Source organism: Calliphora vicina, chromosome 5 (genome assembly GCF_958450345.1).
Source record: "Calliphora vicina chromosome 5, idCalVici1.1, whole genome shotgun sequence".
NCBI classification, from domain to species: Eukaryota; Metazoa; Arthropoda; class Insecta; order Diptera; family Calliphoridae; genus Calliphora; species Calliphora vicina.
Window position 1 is genome coordinate 70,390,818 of NC_088784.1, and position 22,076 is coordinate 70,412,893.

The 22,076-nt window shown below is 29.8% G+C and overlaps 1 protein-coding gene across 1 annotated transcript in view; it reads left to right on the plus strand.

Moving 5' to 3' along the window:
* Nucleotides 1-10,127: 10,127 nt before the first annotated feature.
* Nucleotides 10,128-22,076, plus strand: part of Wnt2 (Wnt oncogene analog 2) — a 70,051-nt gene continuing 58,102 nt past the window's right edge. The window contains exon 1 of the mRNA XM_065510620.1: nucleotides 10,128-11,978. Within this exon, the coding sequence (XP_065366692.1) occupies nucleotides 11,923-11,978 (56 nt within the window). The 5' untranslated portion in view covers nucleotides 10,128-11,922. The remainder of the gene's footprint in view (nucleotides 11,979-22,076) is intronic.

Here is a 22,076-nt window from a genome sequence, read left to right on the forward strand (position 1 = left end):
TACTGTTATGAATTTTAAGTAAAACCTATAGAAAATCTTATGTGGTTTCAATTTGACCACTTGGGTATGAGGAAGCTTTCCGCATTTGTTCCGCAATAGGATACACAAAAGGAAAAGGGTACACACTTGCAGTTTCATGGCAAAAATCCATTAGTTAGGTTACGAAATGCTTCATCTTCCGCCCTATTCTCTGGATTTAGCACCGAGTGATTATATTTTGTTTCCAAACCTGAAGAAATGTCTTGGCGGAAAGATGAAATATCTCACAAAAAATTGCTCGATAAATCTTATTTTTTGGAAGGGACAACCAAAGTGTATAGTACTTAAAGCAGACTATGTTAAAAATTAATATAATTTTTTATCCAATTTTTTATTCATTCAAACTTGAGTCAGCTTAAATTTGCTCTCAAATTAATTTATATTCAGGGTCAGGGGGTCGAAAAGCAAAAACTTATGAGAACCACTTCCCTAAACTTTGTCCATTTTAACTAAAATTTTCAGTATTTGGTTTTCAGATCTTGGTAGTATCGAATATCCAAAATGTCCAAAATAAGGGCCAACCTAGTCACCATACATCATGTTGGAGGACAAAGGTCGGACTACATGTACTAAGTTTCTTCAAACTACTTTCAAGATTACAACCTGCAATGCCATTCCAAAATGTACATCAGTAAAAATCACGTTAACCCATTAAAGCCCGCCCTCCGATTCCTGTATTTGAGGTATTTGTATTAATATATTTTAATTTATTTTTATTCGGTTTATCCGGTTGGGGCATTGATCGTAAGTTGGCAACGCTGTTTGCTGCGACCGTATATTCGAATTCGAATATTCAGTTAAAGAACATTGTAGAAAGTACACCACAGATGGCGTATGTATTAGAAACCTGTAGACAGTTAAAGAGAAATCTAGAGTGCAGATGGCAGTGTTATAAATAGTGGCAGAGGTTGCAGTCGTTACTGAGTTTATCAGAGACGTTTTTCGAATAAACATCAACTGAGTGCTGTGTTTTTCAAGTAAATTCGTGTACATTATAAAGTGTGTCTGTATTTCTGCGAATTTATAAACGTGTATAAAAACAAGTAAGAGTGCTATATTCGGCTATGCCGAATCTTATATACCCTTCACCTTTGTTGTGGATGCATTATTATTTTTTATAATTAATATATATGTATGTACATTGCCCACTTTCAGCGTACAGCATCCTAAATTTATCAAGAACACAAAAAACAACAACAACGCCAAACGAAACAAAACACCAAAAGAAAAAACAAAATACGCAAGGCAATGAAACCAACACACATCCAAACATACGTTTAATTGTATAAAAAAACAACAACAACGCCAAAAGAAACAAAATACGCAAAGCATGCACATTCAAACATACGATTTGTTGATTTTTTGTCAAAAAAACCAACACAGAACCAAACAAAAGTTTAGTTGTATAAAAAACAACAACAACGCCAAAAGAAACAAAACACAAAAAAAACAAAATACGCCAAGCATGCACATTCAAAACATACGATTTGTTGTTTTTTTGTCAAAAAAACCAACACACAACCAAACTAAACTTTAGTTGTATAAAAAACAACAACAACGCCAAAAGAAACAAAACACAAAAAAAACAAAATACACAAAGCTTGCACATCCAAGCATACGTTTTGTTGTTTTTTTGTCAAAGCATGCAATACATTGTGTTTTTTGATGAAATTTTCAGAGGTTGTCTCGGATTTTTGCTCATATCTCCGTTATTTATGGACGGATTTCGCTGATTTTAAATAGCAAAATTCTCGAAAGTATGCCTGACAGAATTGTTGAAGATTTGGATCCCGGAGATATCTGGGGCCTTCAGAAAATTGATTTCAACAGACAGACAGACGGACAGACAGACGGACATGGCTTAATCGACTCCGCTATCTATAAGGATCCAGAATATATATACTTTATAGGGTCGGAAATGAAAAATGTAGAAATTACAAACGGAATGACAAACTTATATATACCCTTCTCACGAAGCTGAAGGGTATAAAAACATTGAATGAATATTTAATTCTGTTGTTGTACATTTTAAATAAATAAAGAGTTGTTAAATTTTTAAACTACTAAACGGCTTTTATTTGCAATCAAAAGTATCCGGTTTATTTAAAGGAAATAAACCAACTTTTTGAAAAGGTTAAAACGTTACAGTATGTTATTCCCCACCAATATTGATGAAACATATACATATGGTTTAAAGGGTTATTTTCTCTAGTTATGCACAATATAATTTTTTCCATAAAAGCGGTAAAAACCGTTTCAAAAGTGGTCGAATTTCGGCCACCGGGCGATCCTTGTACATATTTATTTTTTAATGTAACAACCTGAAAAAATGGCAATAAACTCATTTATTGTGTCATTCCCATCCACAGAAAAAAAACTAATTCATTCGGATCTGCAGAATTTTAACTTACAAGATCTTCGTAAAGTATCATCTTTGGAAATATACATAAAAGTACTTACAGTTGGATTTTCGTTTGCGTATTTTTGTAGCAATGGAAAAAATTGTCGTGGTTCTGGTGAATTTGTCACGAATGCACAAAAATTAATTATAAAATTTCGCATTTTACTGAAACAAATAACATTCATATTCATATGGTTTAGAACTCTTTAATGTCGAAGTGCATATGTAAATATACTCACCATGAAATTATATATGTAGCCATGGAAAGTGGACCTAGATGAACATACATTTTTCACATAGAGGATATCTAAAGCAATCAGGAGCTAAGAGAGTTTTCTGTATTTCCATTACTCCAATTTTTCAGAACCATTTATTCAAATTTTTTTGATTTGTAAAATAGCTGACCACGTCATGACCCTATATGACAACTAATTTTTTCTTGAGTAGTCCTATTCTTTCTTTATCTACTAGGGTATTCAATTAATCGGGTTTCTAGTTTAATCGGTTAACCGAGCAAATAATTAATCGGGGTTTAGATTTATTCGGTTAATAATCGGTTAATTTAAAATTATTCGATTAACCGAATAATGTCTATTTTAATTTTACATTGAAAATACAACCACGAATTTTGGGTACAAAAATTTTAGATCCTTTTTGTATACAAAAAACTAAATTTTTTTTTAGGATTTTAGTGAGATCTTCTGAAATAATGTTTTAAAAAAAAGAATATAATTTAATTTTTTTCCTCTTAAACGATTTTTTTCTTTAGATTTAATAAAACTTGACTTGGAAAAAACTCTCTCGATGATTGTAGATGTTGGAGAAATCGAAAGCATGATAAAGAATATCCAATATCTCAGCTTTTTTAGTTTTTTCTAAGCATATCAAATATTTCGTTATATCATCGGATTGTTTTAAATATTGAATACTTTTGATAGTTTCGTTAAGTTCTGCCCATTTGAAAGTATTGTAACATGAAATTTATTGAATATTTAAACCTTTTTATACTTAGGTTTATTGTATTACTATGTAATATAATTTTGGCCAAATTGGCTTTTTATTACTGAATAAAATAAAATAAAAAAAATAAAAAATAAACATGTAAATGCAAACAAAGTTTCAAATACATGTAAATTAAATATGTCAGTTGTTATTCTCACTAAACATTTTTCTTGGATGTTTGAAAAAATATATAATTTTAATTTGAAATTTGTATTTGAATTGAAATGGAAAAATAAATACAAAAAGATATGTTAAAGTGCAAAAAAAGGAATTTCGGTTAATCGACACAAATTAATCGGTTAATTTGTTATTTGAAAATCGGCAATTTTAAATTATTCGAACAGTTAACCGTCCAAAATTAATCGGTTAACCGATTAACGGTTAATCGATTGAATACCCTATTATCTACCCATGAAAACTGATTTTCAATACCTCTCAACTGGCCTTAGTTAGAATTTTTTCTAAAACAACTCCATTTTTGGGTATTTTTCTACCCATCCGGCGTTAATGGGTTAAGAACCAGAAAGTTATTCGAAGGCGAAAGGATTAAAGAAAAAAAGCACGTGTAACATACTAATGGCTGAAAAAATGTTTGAAAAACACATTGTAATGAACAATTAATGGACTATAACTCAAAAACCGTAGGGCTAATATATTATCATTTACTTTCACTAGTAGATATATTTACGTATATTACTAGCTGTTCATTTGTTTTACTTTTATATAAGAATATAACAATAAATATAAGAAGAACAACAAAAAAACAAAACGACAATATTTATCAGATAATTGAGATTTTATTAACAGGAATTTTGGTATATAATTACCAAACATCATTACGATTTATTCTGCGAAAAAATTAAATTAAAAACTAAATACAAAACAACAGCAAAAAAAAAAAGAATCATTCCCATATCGAAATACTCGCAGTAACAGCAACAACAAAGTTTTTACTAAAACGGATGTGATGGTGTAAAGAAGTGTGTGTGTGCATCCGTGTTTCGGTGTAAATAAGATATTTTTTATTATAAATAATTTGTAGAATCATTATTTTTTTGTTTAGAAAAATTACTTAATATTTATCTACAATATATAATATTTGTTTGTATTATTGATGATTTATGTCTTAATTATTAAACTATAACGAGTAATAAAATGTTGTATAATGAATCAACGCAAACGGACGGACAGACAGACACTCGATCATAAAAATATCTAACAGAATGTTAAATTATCCAAACACAGCAGGCGGTTGTTTTTAGTAAAACATTTATTTTGTTGGCTAAATTACATCACTGACACTTTTGTTAACGCCAATGTTCGTCATAATGTAACAGAATTCGGAATTTCCAAAAACGATGGAAAAAAATTTAAATAAAGAATTTCTTATAATATTTTCAAACTCAAAACGTTTAATAGTGAGCAAAGGTATTTAATATACATATAGGGCATTTCATGTCAAGTGAACCAACTTTTGAAATCGATGTCTTCCGATCGGTATGAAATTTGCACCAAGGTACGTACGGTGGTAAATTCCGGCCAACATTTTTTTTTGTTTTTGAATTTTTATATAATTTTGATGGTAAATTTTTCTTAACACTTCAGAATATATAGTATCATTATTATTTTTTCTATAAAGTAACTATAACGCTATTTATAGTGCTATAAAGTCAAAGATTTTATCTTGTTATTTTAATATTAGAAAAATCTAAGTAGCCTGTGTTTTTTTTAGCACATGTTTTTATAAAACAGATAGCAGTTAACCATTCCACGTGGTTATTACGGAGTTTTTGCGTGTTCTTTTTATATAAAAGTGAAGTGATTAGGAACTAGTTTTAAATCTATAGAAACTAAATTAAAAAAAAAGTTTGAAAGGCCAGAACAAATTAACAGGGGCTACTGGAGGTTAAGTGTAAATTACATCTAATGCTGTAAAGTATCAGGAGTTAGTACTATAAATTTCAGCTGCAATTATCATCCATTGCAATAAATAGAACGATTTCAGTGCTTTCATATTTTAAACATATTTTTGGTATTTTTTTGGTCAATTTCAAAAATTATGTAAGTTTGAGAGTTATTTACGTCTATGCTGATATGGCCAAACCATGTACATATTTGTATGTCGAAATATTTTCAATGAATCATTTATGTTATTTTTAATTATAAACCTAAATGAAGCCATTTACAAAACTTACATACTTTTTTCGATACTTTTATAACGTCAATGTTTATTTGGCCTACCCCTGTATGCATTTTCTAATATTTTTTGCGATGAATCAAGACTGTTGTTCTTAAATGTACACCAAATGTACATGAATACATAATTTTTCCGATAATTTCAAAACGTCCATGATTGTTTGGCCAAACCCTGTATATGTATTCCGAAATTTGTACGACCATTTTTTCAATCACTTATGCTATTCATCATTTTTTGACTAAATTTCAGGCATTTACATGAATAACCTAATTTTTTGATACTTTTCAAAAGTCCATGATTGTCCGTGTAACTTATTACCTATTGTTTTTAGCAAAATGTGTCCCAAATAGTTTAGATAGCTCTTTCTTCAATTTTTCGAAAAAAATATTTAAAAAAATAAAAAATTTTTAATATTTGAAAATCAAAACTTTTTTGACTTTTTTTTCAAAATGGGCCTTTTTATTTTTTTTGAGCAATAAAAAGTTTTAAAAAAACGGGTCCATATTGGAAAAAAAATTTCGGTTTTGCAAAAAAAATTCAAAAATTGTATTTCTTGCGTTAAAAAATATTTATTTTGATAGATGTCCCACTCGCATCCCACTAAGGGACCAAAATTATCTTAAAGGAATGGACCTAAACTTTCTTTTGAGCAAAAAAAAAATTTAATAAGCGCCCATTTTGGAAAAAAGTTAGATTTTGCAAAAAAAAAAGTCAAAAATTGGGGGGGGTTAAAGTTTCCCAACTCTGGCACATTCTTATTGTTAATCGGCATAACAAACCATGTGATCCTTACATTTTTGGTATAAAATGTGTGCAGCAAATTTATGTAAAATATTACGGAGAACATTTTTGTAGAAGATGTTAACCCTCTATATCCTCAAGGCATGGGTCTTTTTGGTCCTTCTTTTAAAAAAGAGCAAAACACACCATTAAAACAGGGATTTAAGGGGTTAAAATCTTCCGCAAAAATATTATCCGTGAAATTTTACCATAAGTCCCTGAATACACCAAAATGGAAAATTCAACCAGAAAGTCAGAAATAAGACACAGCAAAAGATTATTATTTTACCTTTGATAGCAAATTTGGATAGGAAGTATTCATTAATTATATTTTTTTTAGCTCTAGGCAATTCCACTTCATTATGATAAAATGTCCAGCATATTTCAGCTTCGCCTTCGATATGTGGTGGTTGTCATATGAATTGTCGCGAATTTGTTATCTTAGTTTTTGGGATATTTATTCTTATACCATAGATTTGCTGCTTAGGTTTCTATACATTCGATCTGCAATTGCATGTGGTCACATCTGTGTGAAAGCAAGCAAATGTCGCCTGCATAATCCAAGTATTCCAGTCGACCGTTTTAGAGCCAGGTGATGCCTTTGGGGGTAAGACTATAGGCTCCAATAACTTTAACACGTTCTTCGATTGTTAAACTTCCCATAGTTGAAATTACCACCTACTTAATCTAAAAACGGATGTGACAAACAATTTGTATTTAAAGCTAGGTTTCCATTAAGATATCGAAACACCCCTAGTGCAACATTAGGGTGGCCCTTAATAAACAAAAGTTGGATTTTGGCCCTTCTAACCCCCTAGTTTGGTGAACATTAGTAAAAAAATTATCCTGAACAAATTTTAGGTAAATCGGTTGGGTATAAGACGTGCCGCAAGCCCTCTGAAGTTTTGAAATGCATTTACAAGGAGAAAAAATTCATTTTTTTCAGTTTTTGTAAACATTTTGCCATTAAAAAATTACTTTTGCAATTAAGTTTAAAATAATTGTCATTAAAGTTATTAAAAATTCGCCAGGCCATTAACGTGTCTCAGGCAACTGGAACCAGAAAAGTAGGAACAAAATTAACATATTTTGATAAATATCAAAATAAAAGCTCATTTTTACTTAAAATATGTACATATTTACTTGTATATGAGTTTTTATCTTCGTAGGATACCGTTAACCTATTTGCAGATATGGCCAAAAAAATAAAAAAAATTTTAACGGCAGTTTCAAAACTCCATTTTCAAATTTTTAAAAATTTTCTTAAACAATTTTCAGAATTTTTTGATCATCTCATTGGAATTTATTGAGAACATAATAGGGAATAAAAATATGAAAATATCTCCTATTGTTTTTCCGTACCTGCGATTTAAATTTTGAAATTTTCGAGAAAAACCAATTATATGGCCATTTTTTGGCGAATGTGCTCTATTTCCTTTCTGTTATGAATTTTAAGTAAAACCTATTCAGAATATTATAGCCCAAATAATTATAAATAGACTTTGAAAATTTTATTAAAATTGGAAAACTTTAAACCTTAAATCGTGAAAGTCAAAGGTCAAATTTTTCAATATTTGGAATTTCTAATTTAAAGATAGCGGAATGTTATTTATTTTTGGGTCGATTTTGATGAAACTTAAGAGAAATATAACATGAAGTCCAGTATTTGTAATAATAGAACAAAAATGGCCATTAACCCATAAATGACACTTGGGGTAAAAATGAGCACAAACTTTTAAAATCATAAAAAACCTTGGCAATTTCAATAGTGGGGTTATTTTAACCACAAGTGTCATTTATGGGTTAATTTCCACTTTTGTTCTATTATTATAAATACTAGACTTCATGTTATATTTCTCTTAAGTTTCATCAAAATCGACCCAAAAATAAATAACATTCCGCTAACTTTAAATTAGAAATTCCAAATATTGAAAATTTTGACTTTTGAACTTGACGATTTAAGGGTTAACGTTTTCCAATTTTAGTAAAACTTTCAGAGTTTATTTAGAATTATCTGGACTATAATAGTCTGAATTGGTTTTACTTAAAATTCATTACAGTAAGGAAATAGATTTCATTCGCCATAAAATTGACAAATAATTGGTTTTTCTCGAAAATGTCAAAATTTAAATCGCAGGTAAGGAAAAACTATAAGAGATATATTCATAATTTTTTCACATTTTTATTCCCTATTATATTCTCAATAAATCTCCATGAGATGATCAAAAAATTCTGAAATTTGTTTAACAAAATTTTTAAAAATTTGAAAATGGAGTTTTGGAACTGCCGTTAAAAAAATTTTATTTTTTTGGCCATATCTGAGAATAGGTTGACGGTATCCTACAAAGATAAAAACTCATATATAAGTAAATATGTACATATTTTAAGTAAAAATTAGCTTTTATTTTAATATTTATCAAAATATGTTAATTTTGTTCCTACATTTATGGTTCTAGTTGTCTGAGACATGTTAATGGCCTAGCGAATTTTTAATAACTTTAACATTTTTTGAACAATTTCGGTTTTTTATATCTCATTGGAACGACAATTACGTACACATTTCTATTCTTTTAAATTAAATTGCAAAAGTAATTTTTTAATTTCAAAATTTTTACAAAAACTGAAAAAATGCATTTTTTCCCCTTGTAGATGCATATCAAAACTTCAGAGAGCTTGCGGCACGTCTTAACTCAAACCGATTTAACTAAAATTTTTAGGATGATTTTTTTTTACAAATGTTCACCAAACTAGGGGGTGAGGATGGCCAAAATCCAACTTTCATTTATTAAGGGCCACCCTAGTGCAACATACATTATTTACTAACCTAGTTCCCTAAATAAAACTTATCAGGCTACTAAATCAAGGAGTGGTTTACTTATAATTGATAGACTTTAAAAGTCATAAGAATTCATTAGAAAATTTGCTAAAAAAACAATAACTGAGTAGGAAAAAACAATAAAATATAATGAAATATGCAATTGACCATAAAATTAATAACAAATGATGGTCGATTAGGTAGTGATATTTTTATGATATGAGGTATATTTAAAAAAAAACAACAACTATTAAATTAGAATTTATTAACTAATTAAAATTAACTTGTAACTGGCAACAATACAACGACGACGACTACGATGATTGAATGTTTGATTAATGTTTGATGAACGCAATTAGTTATAATGTCACTAAGAATAAAAAATAATAAATAATTTTTAATAAGTATTATTTACAAAACTACAATGACAACGACATCTAGGCAGGGATGAAAGGTAAGGAGATTGCTTGAAATTTATAACTCTATAACAATTCAAAATCAATATGAATTTATTTATTAGTGTTCAAGAAGTAGAAGTGGCAAATTTGAATTTGAATGAGAGATAAATTAATTGCTCGAATGTCAAGATGCCAGCCATCGAACTTGTTGCGAGGGTAAAATGTTAAATTGCTAAAAATGCGTAATTTCCTACCTGTTGTTGTTAATACCGACAATAAACCGTTACTATTGGTCGAAATGTGAATGAATGTTGATGGCTCATGCATGCTGCAAGTTGTATGTTGGATTGCAGGCCGGTTTGAGTTGCCGGTTGTTAACGAACATAGTATGCAGTGTTTTTTGTGGTGTCTAAAAACCCAATGGCTCTAAACACTTTTTCACAGATCGAGTTTAGTTCTTATTTGTTATTCGTTGGCTTAAGTCGTGGCCAATTTAACGAGCCGTGTGTTTGGTTTTTTTGTTGTTTAGTTTCCCTTATAAACGTTTAATAGTTTGGACCGAAAACGAAAGCTGTTAGTCAGTCTCGTCCGGCTGATTTGGTTAGTTTAGTGTGATCGTTAACCGGTTGAGAAGAAAAATCTTCTTTGATCACAAAAACTTAAATACAAAATCATAAACGCACGTAATACGGTGGAATGTTTTGGTAAATCGTTTTCTAATTTTTTTGATAGTCTTTCGTTATTATTATATTTTGTATCTGGCTGACTTGGGTTTTTCGTTGGTGTGTTTTTTTCGATTGTTATTATTTAACACCGTTTTGTCGTGGCTTAAGAGTGTGCATGACTGATGCTGTGCTGTGTTTCCATTCAAATGTAAATTAACTTGACTAAGAAGTGTCTATTATTAGCCACGGTCGCGGTCAGCCTAAAGAGATTAATCTTTTGAACAAAAATTAAAATTAAGAAAAAAACATTTTGTTTTGTTGGAAATTATCATAATTTAAATATTATTGGGGATTAAGAGGAAAGAAATTAAAAAAAATAGATATATAAAAATGTTGCTTAGTGTGGTTTTCACCTGCTGGGCTATTTAAAATATAATAAACCAGCATCCAGCTAAAACATCTCTGGGACAGCAGAAAACTTAAAGAGACAATTTACCGCCAATCAAAGAAGCCACGGTTTTCAACTTTGATTTTGCATTAAGAGGCCCATTTAAATATTACAAAAACCTTAACACAATTGATAACAGAAACAAAAAAACTCTTGACTTGCAACTGCAACAACAAACAAAGTTTGCAACACACCAAGAATTAAAAAAAGAAGTGTTAAATATTGCATTTGCGCATGCGCAACAAACGTTATTATACGATCGTTTATGTATTTTTGAATAATGATGGCACAATCGCATTCAAGCAGTCATTCATTCTTCTTCGGTCATGGTGAATTGAATATTTGAATACATAGCAGTGGTTTAGCCAAATGGCCAGCCAGCTACACTTTGAGTGTAAATGAAAAATGAAGGTGTTGTTGATTGTTGCTGCAGTCAAAGGATGCTAAAAGATGCTTTTCAACGCCAGCAAGCTCGTTTAGCTGATGAATAATGATCATGATCGCAATGTGGCCGCATATGAAGAATGATCTTAATCATGACTAAGTTTCTTGCTGCTGTTCTCGATCATGATGATGATGATGGTGATATATGCAAATTCCCAATAGGCATTGTGTTCTTAAGAGACTCTTAAAATCAAAGTGTTGTCAAGTGTCCAAAGTTTGACTCTGAGTGCTAGTGTGTGTTCTCAGTGTGTTATAATTTCCATAACAACTTAATTCATTACCAGCATCCAAAGCCCCGAATACAAAAACCAAACCAAAAAAAAATTAAATAAAAATAAATAAAGAAAAATACAAAATCGTTTGGAACACCATGCAGAGCAGGCCTTAATGAAACGTTAAATAAATGTGTGAAAAAATAATAACACAAAAAGAAATATATAAAAAAAACGTAACAAAAATCTTTTGAATAAGCGAAAAGTGCGTGTTAAGCCAAAAAATAAATAAAAAAACCTCCGAATCAAAACAAAATTTATCAAGTGAATTAAAAAGTAAAAAAAAAAAATATTGTAAACCATAAATCAATAAATCCCGCCACTTATATAACGAACCGTTTATTTAATTCAAAATAAATAAATTGAAATTTCAATGAAATTTTATCAAGTGTCAAAATCGAAATTATTGTCGTCGTCGATCAGCATAATATGAGAAAACGACGCACGAGTACTGTCAAGACATGTGGTATAAACGTAATAAGCTCTTGATATTTTTGCTTTGGATAATGAAAATAAGGTGAATATTAATATAATAATTATACAGACTTTATTATCTTACTTACAATTGATCTATTTATAAGTAAATGTAAATTTCTTCTTATCTTTCTTTTTTCTAAACTTACATATTTATGAATTCCATTATAAATCAAGATACATAAATATTGGATTGTTACAAGAAAAATCTTTTTAGTTAAACAAAATAATAAAATACAAATACATACTATAAAATCCATTAGAAACTGACAGGTACGAGTATTTTGTATTTGATAAGATTAATATCTGACAACTATGATGAAAAGCTTAAGTGCTGAAATCTAGCTGTTCATTTTTTTATGGTTCTTTGTTATGCTAAGAAGTTAAACAATTATTAATTCATTGAAAGCTATTTTTTTTTCTAAAAAAAACATTCAATCTCCATTAAAATGTAGCACAATTATTTAAATTAATGACAAATCAATATTCAACACTTTTTATTAAGCAGGACATTTAATCATTTGTTTATAATGCAATTTGATTGGGTTTCTTTCTAATTCTTATATGACATTGATTCGATTGTATTTATGTAGTTTGTTTTAAATTACCATAATTTCAATTAGTGAAAATCGTGGAAAAATTTATGCTATTCTAATGTGTTATTTTAGACAGAAGTTTAAAGGTTTATGCAAACATTTATATTCAAATCTACTTAACACCATCTGAATTCTTATTTTAGTAAAATATTGCAAAATATTTGACATAAAATAAATTAGAGTATGCGGAAACATCAGATTCTCTATTTTGGATTCTAATATTTTTAATTTTAGCAATTTTGCTTTATCACTAATTCCTTAAGACATCTCAAACTAGTCTTCCGATTTTGATCATATTCTCTAAACACATACTCCTTGGAGTCATTTGAACATTTCCATTTTTATATATTTTGTTTAACACTTTCATGACCATAAGAATATTTGGATTAAAGTAATCATTTTGAATATTTAACGTGAATCTGTTAGCGTTAAAAAATATATTTTGAAATTAAAACAAAAAAAAATTTAACGTATTTAGCTAGGTACTCTGTTCAAAATTTCGTGCAAAATGCTGTCAAACTACATATACAATATTTGGAATGAAATATATGCGAAATAATTTCGCAAAAGCAGTACTATATTTTTATTGTGGAAAACATGTGAAATAAATCTGGTAACCTTATTTTTCCACACGAAATAACATACACAGCACTTCTTTCGCACGAAATTAATACCAACAGCTAGCTGTCAAACAGCATGTAAAATTTTTCGCATGAAAAAACCATAATTTTTCGCAAATATGAACAGAGTACTAGGCTTTTACTGAAATTTTTATTGTAAAGTGCAAAATTTTCGAACCACATACTCATGTTTATTGACTACATATCAATGCAGGCAACATTAATAAAGACTGTGTTATTTGGACCCCAAGTGCTCTTAAAGGTTAATTTCCATTTTTGTGCTGTTATTGTTAGTCTAGTATGACTTCATGTTATATTTTTCATAAGTTTCATCAAAATCGGCCCAAAAATATATAATAATTCGCTATCTTTCCATGAAAAATTACAAATATTGAAAAATTTGTCTTTTGACCCTTAAGATTTAAGGCTTAGCGTTTTCCGATTTTTATAAAACATTCAGACTATATTTAAATTGACCTGGACTATAATATTCGGAATTGGTTTTACTTAAAAATCACAACAGTAAGGAAATTATGCTCATTCGCCAAAATATGGCCAAGAAATTAGTTTTTTTCTCGAAAATTGTAAAATTTAAATCGCAGGTACGGAAAAACTATTTGAGGTATTGACATACTTTCTTCACTTTTTTATTCCCTATTATGTTGTAAATAAATCCCCATGTGATGATCAAAAAATTCTGAAATTTGATAAACAAAATTTTAAAAAAATTGAAATTGGAGTTTTGAATCTGCCGTTAAAAAAAATATTTTATTTTTTTGGTCATACCTGCGAATAGGTTAACTGTATCATATGAAGATAAAAACTCATATACAAGTAAATATGGATATATGTTAAGTAAGAATAAACTTTTGTTTTAATACTTCTCAAAATATGTCAACTTTAAAAAATAAATGCTGTAACCGAACTTGTATTGAACTAAACACATTAATAAGAGATACTTTTACGAACTAATTAAAATGGCACCCATTCTTTTTTTCGTTACTTAGTTATGCAATATTTTTGTGTTGGGACACCGGTGTCCCCGTGGTCGTCAAAGGGTTAATTTCGAAAAATTCGCGATTTTATTCACGATTTTAATTTTTGGAAAAATTGAAAAAATATCTTTAAATATTTGTATCTTATGAAGCTGTTGTCGGATTTTATTGATTTAATATGTATTTTATAGATAATTCTGTCCAGACGACATAATAAAAAAATATATTTGTTTTAAACACGTTTGGAAAGGTTCTCCATCTTAATTTTTATTTGTTTGCAAATAATCTTAAAAATTGTTCAATTACTACACCCAGAGAAAAAACAACTTAAAATCAATAAAAACAAATTGAATCAATAAGAAACATTAACGAAAGTCTAGTAATGTTGAAAATGTTTATTTCAATATGAAAAAATGTTAATTTAAAATTGAAAATTATTGATTTATCGTATTTCAATAAATTTTTTTTTATTATAATCTATTATAATGAACATTACTGAATTAAAATGACGCGTACTTATTTGTAAGTTACAGTTTTTCCCTGAGTGTACTATTTATAGCCTACACCACCATACCCAGTCAGCTGAGTATTTTTCGACTAGATTTGATGACCTAAAACTGATTACCAAGTTGCATGCTTAAAAACTGATTCCCATTAATGATTAAAAGGTGGTTCGACTCAAAAATTATTCAAAAAGGAGTGGAAATTGATCAGAAGAGGATCTCATAAAAGTCTCATTTAGACGAGTCCCGACAAAAGTATCATTTATGATTAGAAAATGAGCGCATATTTCAGCTTTATAATAGCGCTGAAGTTTCAAAAAATATTTGATTAAACTTTTCAAAAAACGCAATCTGAGCAGTGGGTAGGTTATTATGCGTTTATGCTGATGTTTGTAACGCACAAAAATAAAACACCCACTTTAAAGTATACTGATCTTATGTCTGTAATTTCAACAAATAAGTAGTTACTTATCGAGTAAAAATATTTGATATTTTTACACATTGATATTATTTTGAAATTAATATCAAGCTACCTTTTAGGTAAATATATCTATTTTTTTGAAATTACGGACATTAGAACTTTCTGAGTCGATTATACGGCGTCCGTCCTTCCGTCTGGGTGGTTGTCCGTTTAAACCTTGTGCTCATAATACAGCTCGCAATTTTGAAGTTATTATTATAAAATTTGGTATATACATACGTTTTTTCGCCACAAGCAAGAAGCCTATTGAAATTGGTTGAAACCGGTACATTATTTCATTTAGCTCCCATACAAATGTCCTCCCGAAATTGGACATTGTCAGTCATAAATGTTTAATTTATATAGGTATCTACACAAATTCAGCTACAAATACTTAAGTTTAATATACGGAAGTCATGTCATCTTATTTAATGGCGATCGGTCTATAATTACTCACAGCTCCCTCCCATATAAGGAGTGGATATAATTTACCATCGTAAGGTTTTTTAAATCAATAAAAGCTGATTTGATGTTGTACTCTATTTGTCCAAAAACATATAAAATATTTTTTTTACTAAATGAGATTTTTATGAAGAAAATAGTTGGTGCTACATTAACAAATTATTAAAAATATTAGGACTTTCCGTCACGAAAAGTGCATCTGAAAATTTCATTTGCGTCCCTCCCGCATTGTTTGAGAACTACAATTATTTTGATTATATGATTATGGCTTGAGGAGAAACTGGAAAAAAATGAATTTCGTCTGCTCATTAATCATTATTTTTAGTGGAAAAAACCATCACTCTTGATAAATGCTATGGGAACTCTGCACCATCAATTTCAATGGTATAAAAGTGATTTACTGAATTTCGTTGGGGCCGTACAAGCACGGTAGATGCCGAACGTTCTGAACGTTGAGTTCTATACATCCGAAACAATTGACAAATTCACTATATGTTGTTCGATCCGAGATATAAAATGCGAGAGATTGTGGAAGCCATAGGCTTCTAACATGGCTCAGTGCTTTCAATTTTGAAAGATCACTTGGGTAAGAGAAATCATTCCGCAAGATGGCTTCCGCGTTTGCTCACAATCACGTAAACATGTGCAGTTTCCATGGCAAAAATCGATGAATTATGCTCTTCCGTCCTATTCTCCGGATTTAGCATCGAATGACTAATTCTTGTTTTAAAACCTGAAGAAATTACTCGGAGGAAAGAGATTTGACTCCAACGATGAGATAGGCAGACATAAACAGTGTCTCGAAATTAACTCTAGATTTGAATTAAATAAAAACACAGATTTGTCTTTAACTTTTTATTATTTTATTTAATTATAAAGTTCAAAGAAAGGGGTTATGTGTGAAATGTGTTACATCTCACATTCAAGGGAGTCAATCCTTAACTTCGAAACGAGAGAGTTTACGACCAGGAAATGTCTCATGCTTTAATTGAATTGTTTCGCGGTCTGTTGAAACCACATGTCGTTCACATCAACATCATTTATTTTATGCGTCAAATGTATGTTATCAGGGTAAAAATGTGCTTCATCGATTGGAATGATTTATCTCGATCTTATTTCAATATTTTGTCTGTTGGAAACACGATAGGGCACAAACGAAAAGAACTCGATGGCTGAAATTTTCAACAAAGTCTCTCTGTTGATAAGGTTTGTTTGGTATTGAAAATGTGGAATATCGCTGCATGATTTCACATAGCCCCCATACAAATGTTCCCCGGGATTCTGATTGGGCAGTCATAAATATGTTGAGTATGCGGCAATACTGATAAAATGTAGCACAAATTAGTTCTAAGCTTTCTAAAATTGCACAGTAAAGTATGGCGAGTAAATAAGTTCTCCTCTGAAAATGGCTTTAACATTCATAATTTTCTTATAATAATTGGACATTGACATGTTTTATATGAACCTAAATCTTTCTACCAACTTTTCCGAGGATCGGTCCATAATAGGCCCTGCCCCCTATATAACTCCTCTATCTGAAAAATATTTTATTGTCAATAAATACAAAAATACCCACATATTGATGGTGGGATTCGGCACAGTCGAATATAACACTCTTACTTGTTTTTGGGTTGGTTTGGCATCTCTTTACTGTAGAAATGGTGACAAATTCAAATCTAGCGTGAATTTTGGGCCGCCTTATTTTCTTAGTTTTAATTGATATTCCAGTAGTATTCATCCAAAGTGGTACTCCACTAGTTTAAAATTTAAAAATTCTGTTTTATTTGGTAATCCACTGATCACTCTACTGATAAACTAGGGCAAAACCCGGACAATATTGATTACTGCAATGCCAAACCTTTCTTTTATAGAGATTTTTCAGTGTTGATATCGACTGGACAAAATGTAATAATACATTGCCCTCATATAAGTCCATTTGATGTCATCACTTATAGGTCAAGGTAGAGGGCGGAGACTTATATATTGCACAGGAAGGAATCTGATGCTTCGGCCAATAAGAGGGCCGGGAACTAGTTAAGGTATTATCTGATATATGGGGTTGATTTTCTGATCTATAACGATAGCCAAGCTGCCTTGAAATATAACAGAGTGTGTCTATACGGCATTGATCCTGGAATGCGGGGAATCTCTTAACGAGATGGCGAAACATTCCACAATTGGACTATACTGGGTCACCAAGGTATCTAAACCCGGTTATTCTGGTAAGGAAAATTACTTAACTCTTAATACGGAAAATTGATCGATTATGCACAAACGAGAAGATCTACATAGTCTAAGGGCATGATTCAATAACACGAAAGGAAAACAATTTAAAAATTTTTGTATGAAAAGCACTCAGTTTTTAAATAATTTTAGAATGTGTTTTATAAAGAAATTTAAAACAGTTTTCCTTTCATGTTTCTGATCAGGCCCTTAGGGCGATATGGACTGAATATAACTACGGATGATCGATTGCTCTAATGAACACTTCACGGGCACAACTGTGGGGACTTATTACGGTTGAAAAGGGCACTGATTCGGTACTACTAACCTCGACCCCTTTCTTAAAGGTGTCCAATCAATACACCATCCGACAAATAGAGAAAAAATTCGTTAGACACGTACCGGGTGATATACGTCTGAAACTATAAATTTAATGGAGAAAAACTGTGTTTTCAGTTTTTCATTTCGTGATCCTGTGTCCTTTTTTAAGGACTTCAAAGTTTCAAAGAAGTACATTTTTCAAAAAATATTTAAAAATACTCGTGCTATTCCAACAATGAGAAATTGTATGGTAAAAGAACAAGAAGAGTTGTAAAATATTTTGTATTATCTTTATTTTATCCTGTAAGGATCAGAAGATGTCAAAAATGTCCTTTAAAATGTTTATCCTTTAATTTTTTTTTTTTTTTAAAAGAGAAGTAACACTCAGGCAATTAATATGCCTATATATAATTGTGTTACTTTCTTTGGAAAGGGGATAGAGAGTAGAAGAAAAGGTGGTGAAAGGAGAAGAAAAGCTTTTTAATTGACAACTCTGCAATTTGCGCGTTATGTTTGTTATTAGTGCAGGTTGCAGTGCCTGTGGTGGTGAGATGCCTCATTAGTCAAGCCAACAACCTTTGTTTAATTATGTGATAAATATTAGTAATTAGTAAACTAATAATTATTATAAACTGATGTTGTTGATTGGCAGCGGCTGGGAATCGAACCCAGGCCACAAATACCATATCATGCTTAATGATCAAACGCGCTAACCAATTAAGCCACAGCACCCTCTTATCCTTTAAGATCGCCAATAAATTTCTTTTAAAAAAATAGTGCGTTAAAGACCCAAATATTCTATACTAAATGTCAAAATTTCATCCTTTATATATATAAAGGTCAAATTAAAATATAAAAAAGTATACCAATCTGCTCAGGATCACTTTCTGAGTCGACTAAGCGATGTCCGTCCATCTGTCCGTCCATCCATGTAAACCTTGTAATCAAACTACAGGTCGCAGGTTTATATTACCCCAAGGACAAAGGCTATTGAATTTGGTTAGAACCAGCCGATTATTTATCCTAGCCCCCATGCAATTGGCCTATTTGAAAATAGTTAAACTCTCATAAATATCTTAATTATAAACATATTGAAACCAAATTCAGCACAATTAAGTTTTATGTAAGCCAAACTCTCACGACCAAATTTCGTGACGATCGGTCAACAATATTCCATAGCTCCCATATAAGCAACATTCTCGAAAATGTCATTAATATACATAAATCTCTGAAATATGTCAGTATCCAAACAAAATTCAACACAAATATGTTTCATTTATTCGCAATTCATCCCACCAAATTTTGTGACGATTGGTCCATAATTAGTCATAGCTCCCATATAAGGCCCACTATCGAAAATGTGTGTATTCAAATAAGATTTAACACAAATAAGTTTCATATCAAAAGAAAACTCTTTATAATCATATACCCGGTGTAGGGTATCATAAGGCCGGGCTTGCCGGACTATACCATTTTACTTGTTTATTAAAAAGTCTTCTTCGTTGCTTTTCACAACGGATTTTGTTATATTTTTTTCGAATGAAATATTAAAATAAAATATAAAAAATCAAATAATTCAAATTTAAAATATTTTTTAACACTTAAGTAGTTAAGATAGAAGGATGAAATTTTGGTATTTAATATTTGGATCTTTAACTTAATATTTTTTTAAAAAAAAATATTAGAAATCTAAAAGGATATTCAAGGATAAAAATTTGAAAGGACATTTTTGACATCTTTTGATCCTTACAGGATAAAATAAAAATAATACGAAATAGTTCACAACTCTTCTTGATCATTTGACTCCAAATTTGACATAGTAGGATGATATGAAGTATTTTAAAACATTTTTTTAAAAATGTACTCCTCTGAAAATTTGAAGTCCTTTTAAAAGGAAACAGGATCACGAAATGAAAAACTGAAAACGCAGTTTTTCTCCATTTAATTTATTGCCTCAGACGTATATCATCCGGTTCGTGTCTAATATTGAGTGTCGTACGGTGATATGACTTGACTCACTAAAATAATATTCAGATTCACTATTAATCTTCATCGGGAGCAGAGGAGGTATTTGAAAAAATTAACTTAAATTCAAGTAAAACGTGACCCACAATTGCAGACTAATTTCATGGATCAAAATAACATTTATTAGCTTTATATTTTCATTCAATCCCTTTCGTATGTGACAAAAATATTGAAAAACATTTTCAAAAATTAAAAAAAAGCTTTTTTAAAACGGTCTAGCCCAATAACGGTTAACACAACACTATTTTCAATTGTATTTCTAATTAAATTTCAAAATTTTCTGGAATTTCCATTTGAGTTCCAGAAATTTCCAATTATATTTCAGAATTTTCTTATTGTTTTTCAGAATATTCCAATTATATATCAGAAGTTTCCATTTCCATTTCAGAAATTCCTAATTGTATTCAAAATGTTCCATTTTTTTTAGAAATTTCTAATTGTTTTACAGAAAATTCTATTTGTTTTTCAGAATTGTTAATTTCTTTATCAGATCCCTGCACTAAATACATATTCTGAAACTTCTATTTTAACTAAGTTGAGCCATATTAATTGTAATTCAATTATTTTAAATTTAATCAAACTCATGGCAACTGTTGTGTTTTTTTTTATTATCGCAGTCTTACATTTAAATAAATTATTTATTATTAAAATTGTTATTTAGTTGTAGTTATTATTAAATGTGTAATGTAATGTTTAAATGTACAGCATTTAAAATAAAATTCAATAAATTATTTTACGTCTTAACTAAGACACCTCGTAGTTGTAATTATAGCCACCATTAAAATTAAATGAAATATAAAGTGTTAAACAATTTGTATATTTAATTTTCAATTGAACTAGATTTCGATTTGTAAAGTAAATGTAAGAAATCTGTATAATATTAGTAAGTATACAAGTATTTAAGTTTATATTTTAAACTAAAATGTTATTTATAGTTTTTTAGATTTTGAGTGACAACCATTAAAACAGTTGTTTAAATGCAAATATAAAATTTTGTTTTAAATTTAATCAAAATAAACAAGATTTTTGTGCCACCAACTGTAAAATCAATGGTATGTTAAGTTTTTAATTGCTTATGCCACATGTTTAAAATATTTATTACAAAAAAAAAAAACAAGAAAATAAACTAATCAAATTCATTTATTATTCATAATAAACAAATGGAAGGATGTGAATTTTAAATAGGATGACAATGATAAGGCTTTGAATAAATCTTAAATGCTTTAAAAATTATTTCAATTTTATTACAATTCATTGGAATGGTTTATATGTTAAACTATACTTCGTATGGTTTATTTAATTCGTGTTAACTTATTGAAGCATATTAACTTGTTTACTTTCATAAAACATACCTGGTGTTTAAGCTTAAGATAAGTCAATATCTTTTATCACTCTATTAATTAAATAGATTAATTTTATGTTTTAGTTTTAGCAACATTTGATAAATAAACCGTAAACATCAGTTTTGACGCCTGGTCGTCGTGACATCATATCGAGGCAGTTTTTATGAATTAACTCTAACTCATAAGGTGGGTGTGTCCTTCCGTTGGAAATAAGAATGTGATTCATTAATTTATTAAGTCAGGTTGGCTACAATTGGAAAAGCGCCGTGGATAGATGGAGTAAATCTTTAGTATCACAGCGGTGCTTGAAAATTAACGTTTGGGTAGCTTTCCTTTTAATGTGTTATGCGATTAACTGGAACAAAAATATGATATTCAGGGAAGATATGCGGGTGTCGGGACTAACTTTTTCTAATTTCAACAGCATACACATCACTGTAGTATTGAGTTTTGTTGTGTTGCTAGATGAAATTTAGTAAAGACTTATCCCTTTCATTGATTGCACTGATACTCCAGATTGAATGCCTGGCATTGGCTTCACAGCCCAGGATAATGTCATCAAATGCCCCAACAGAGGACAGTAGAGCACTTAT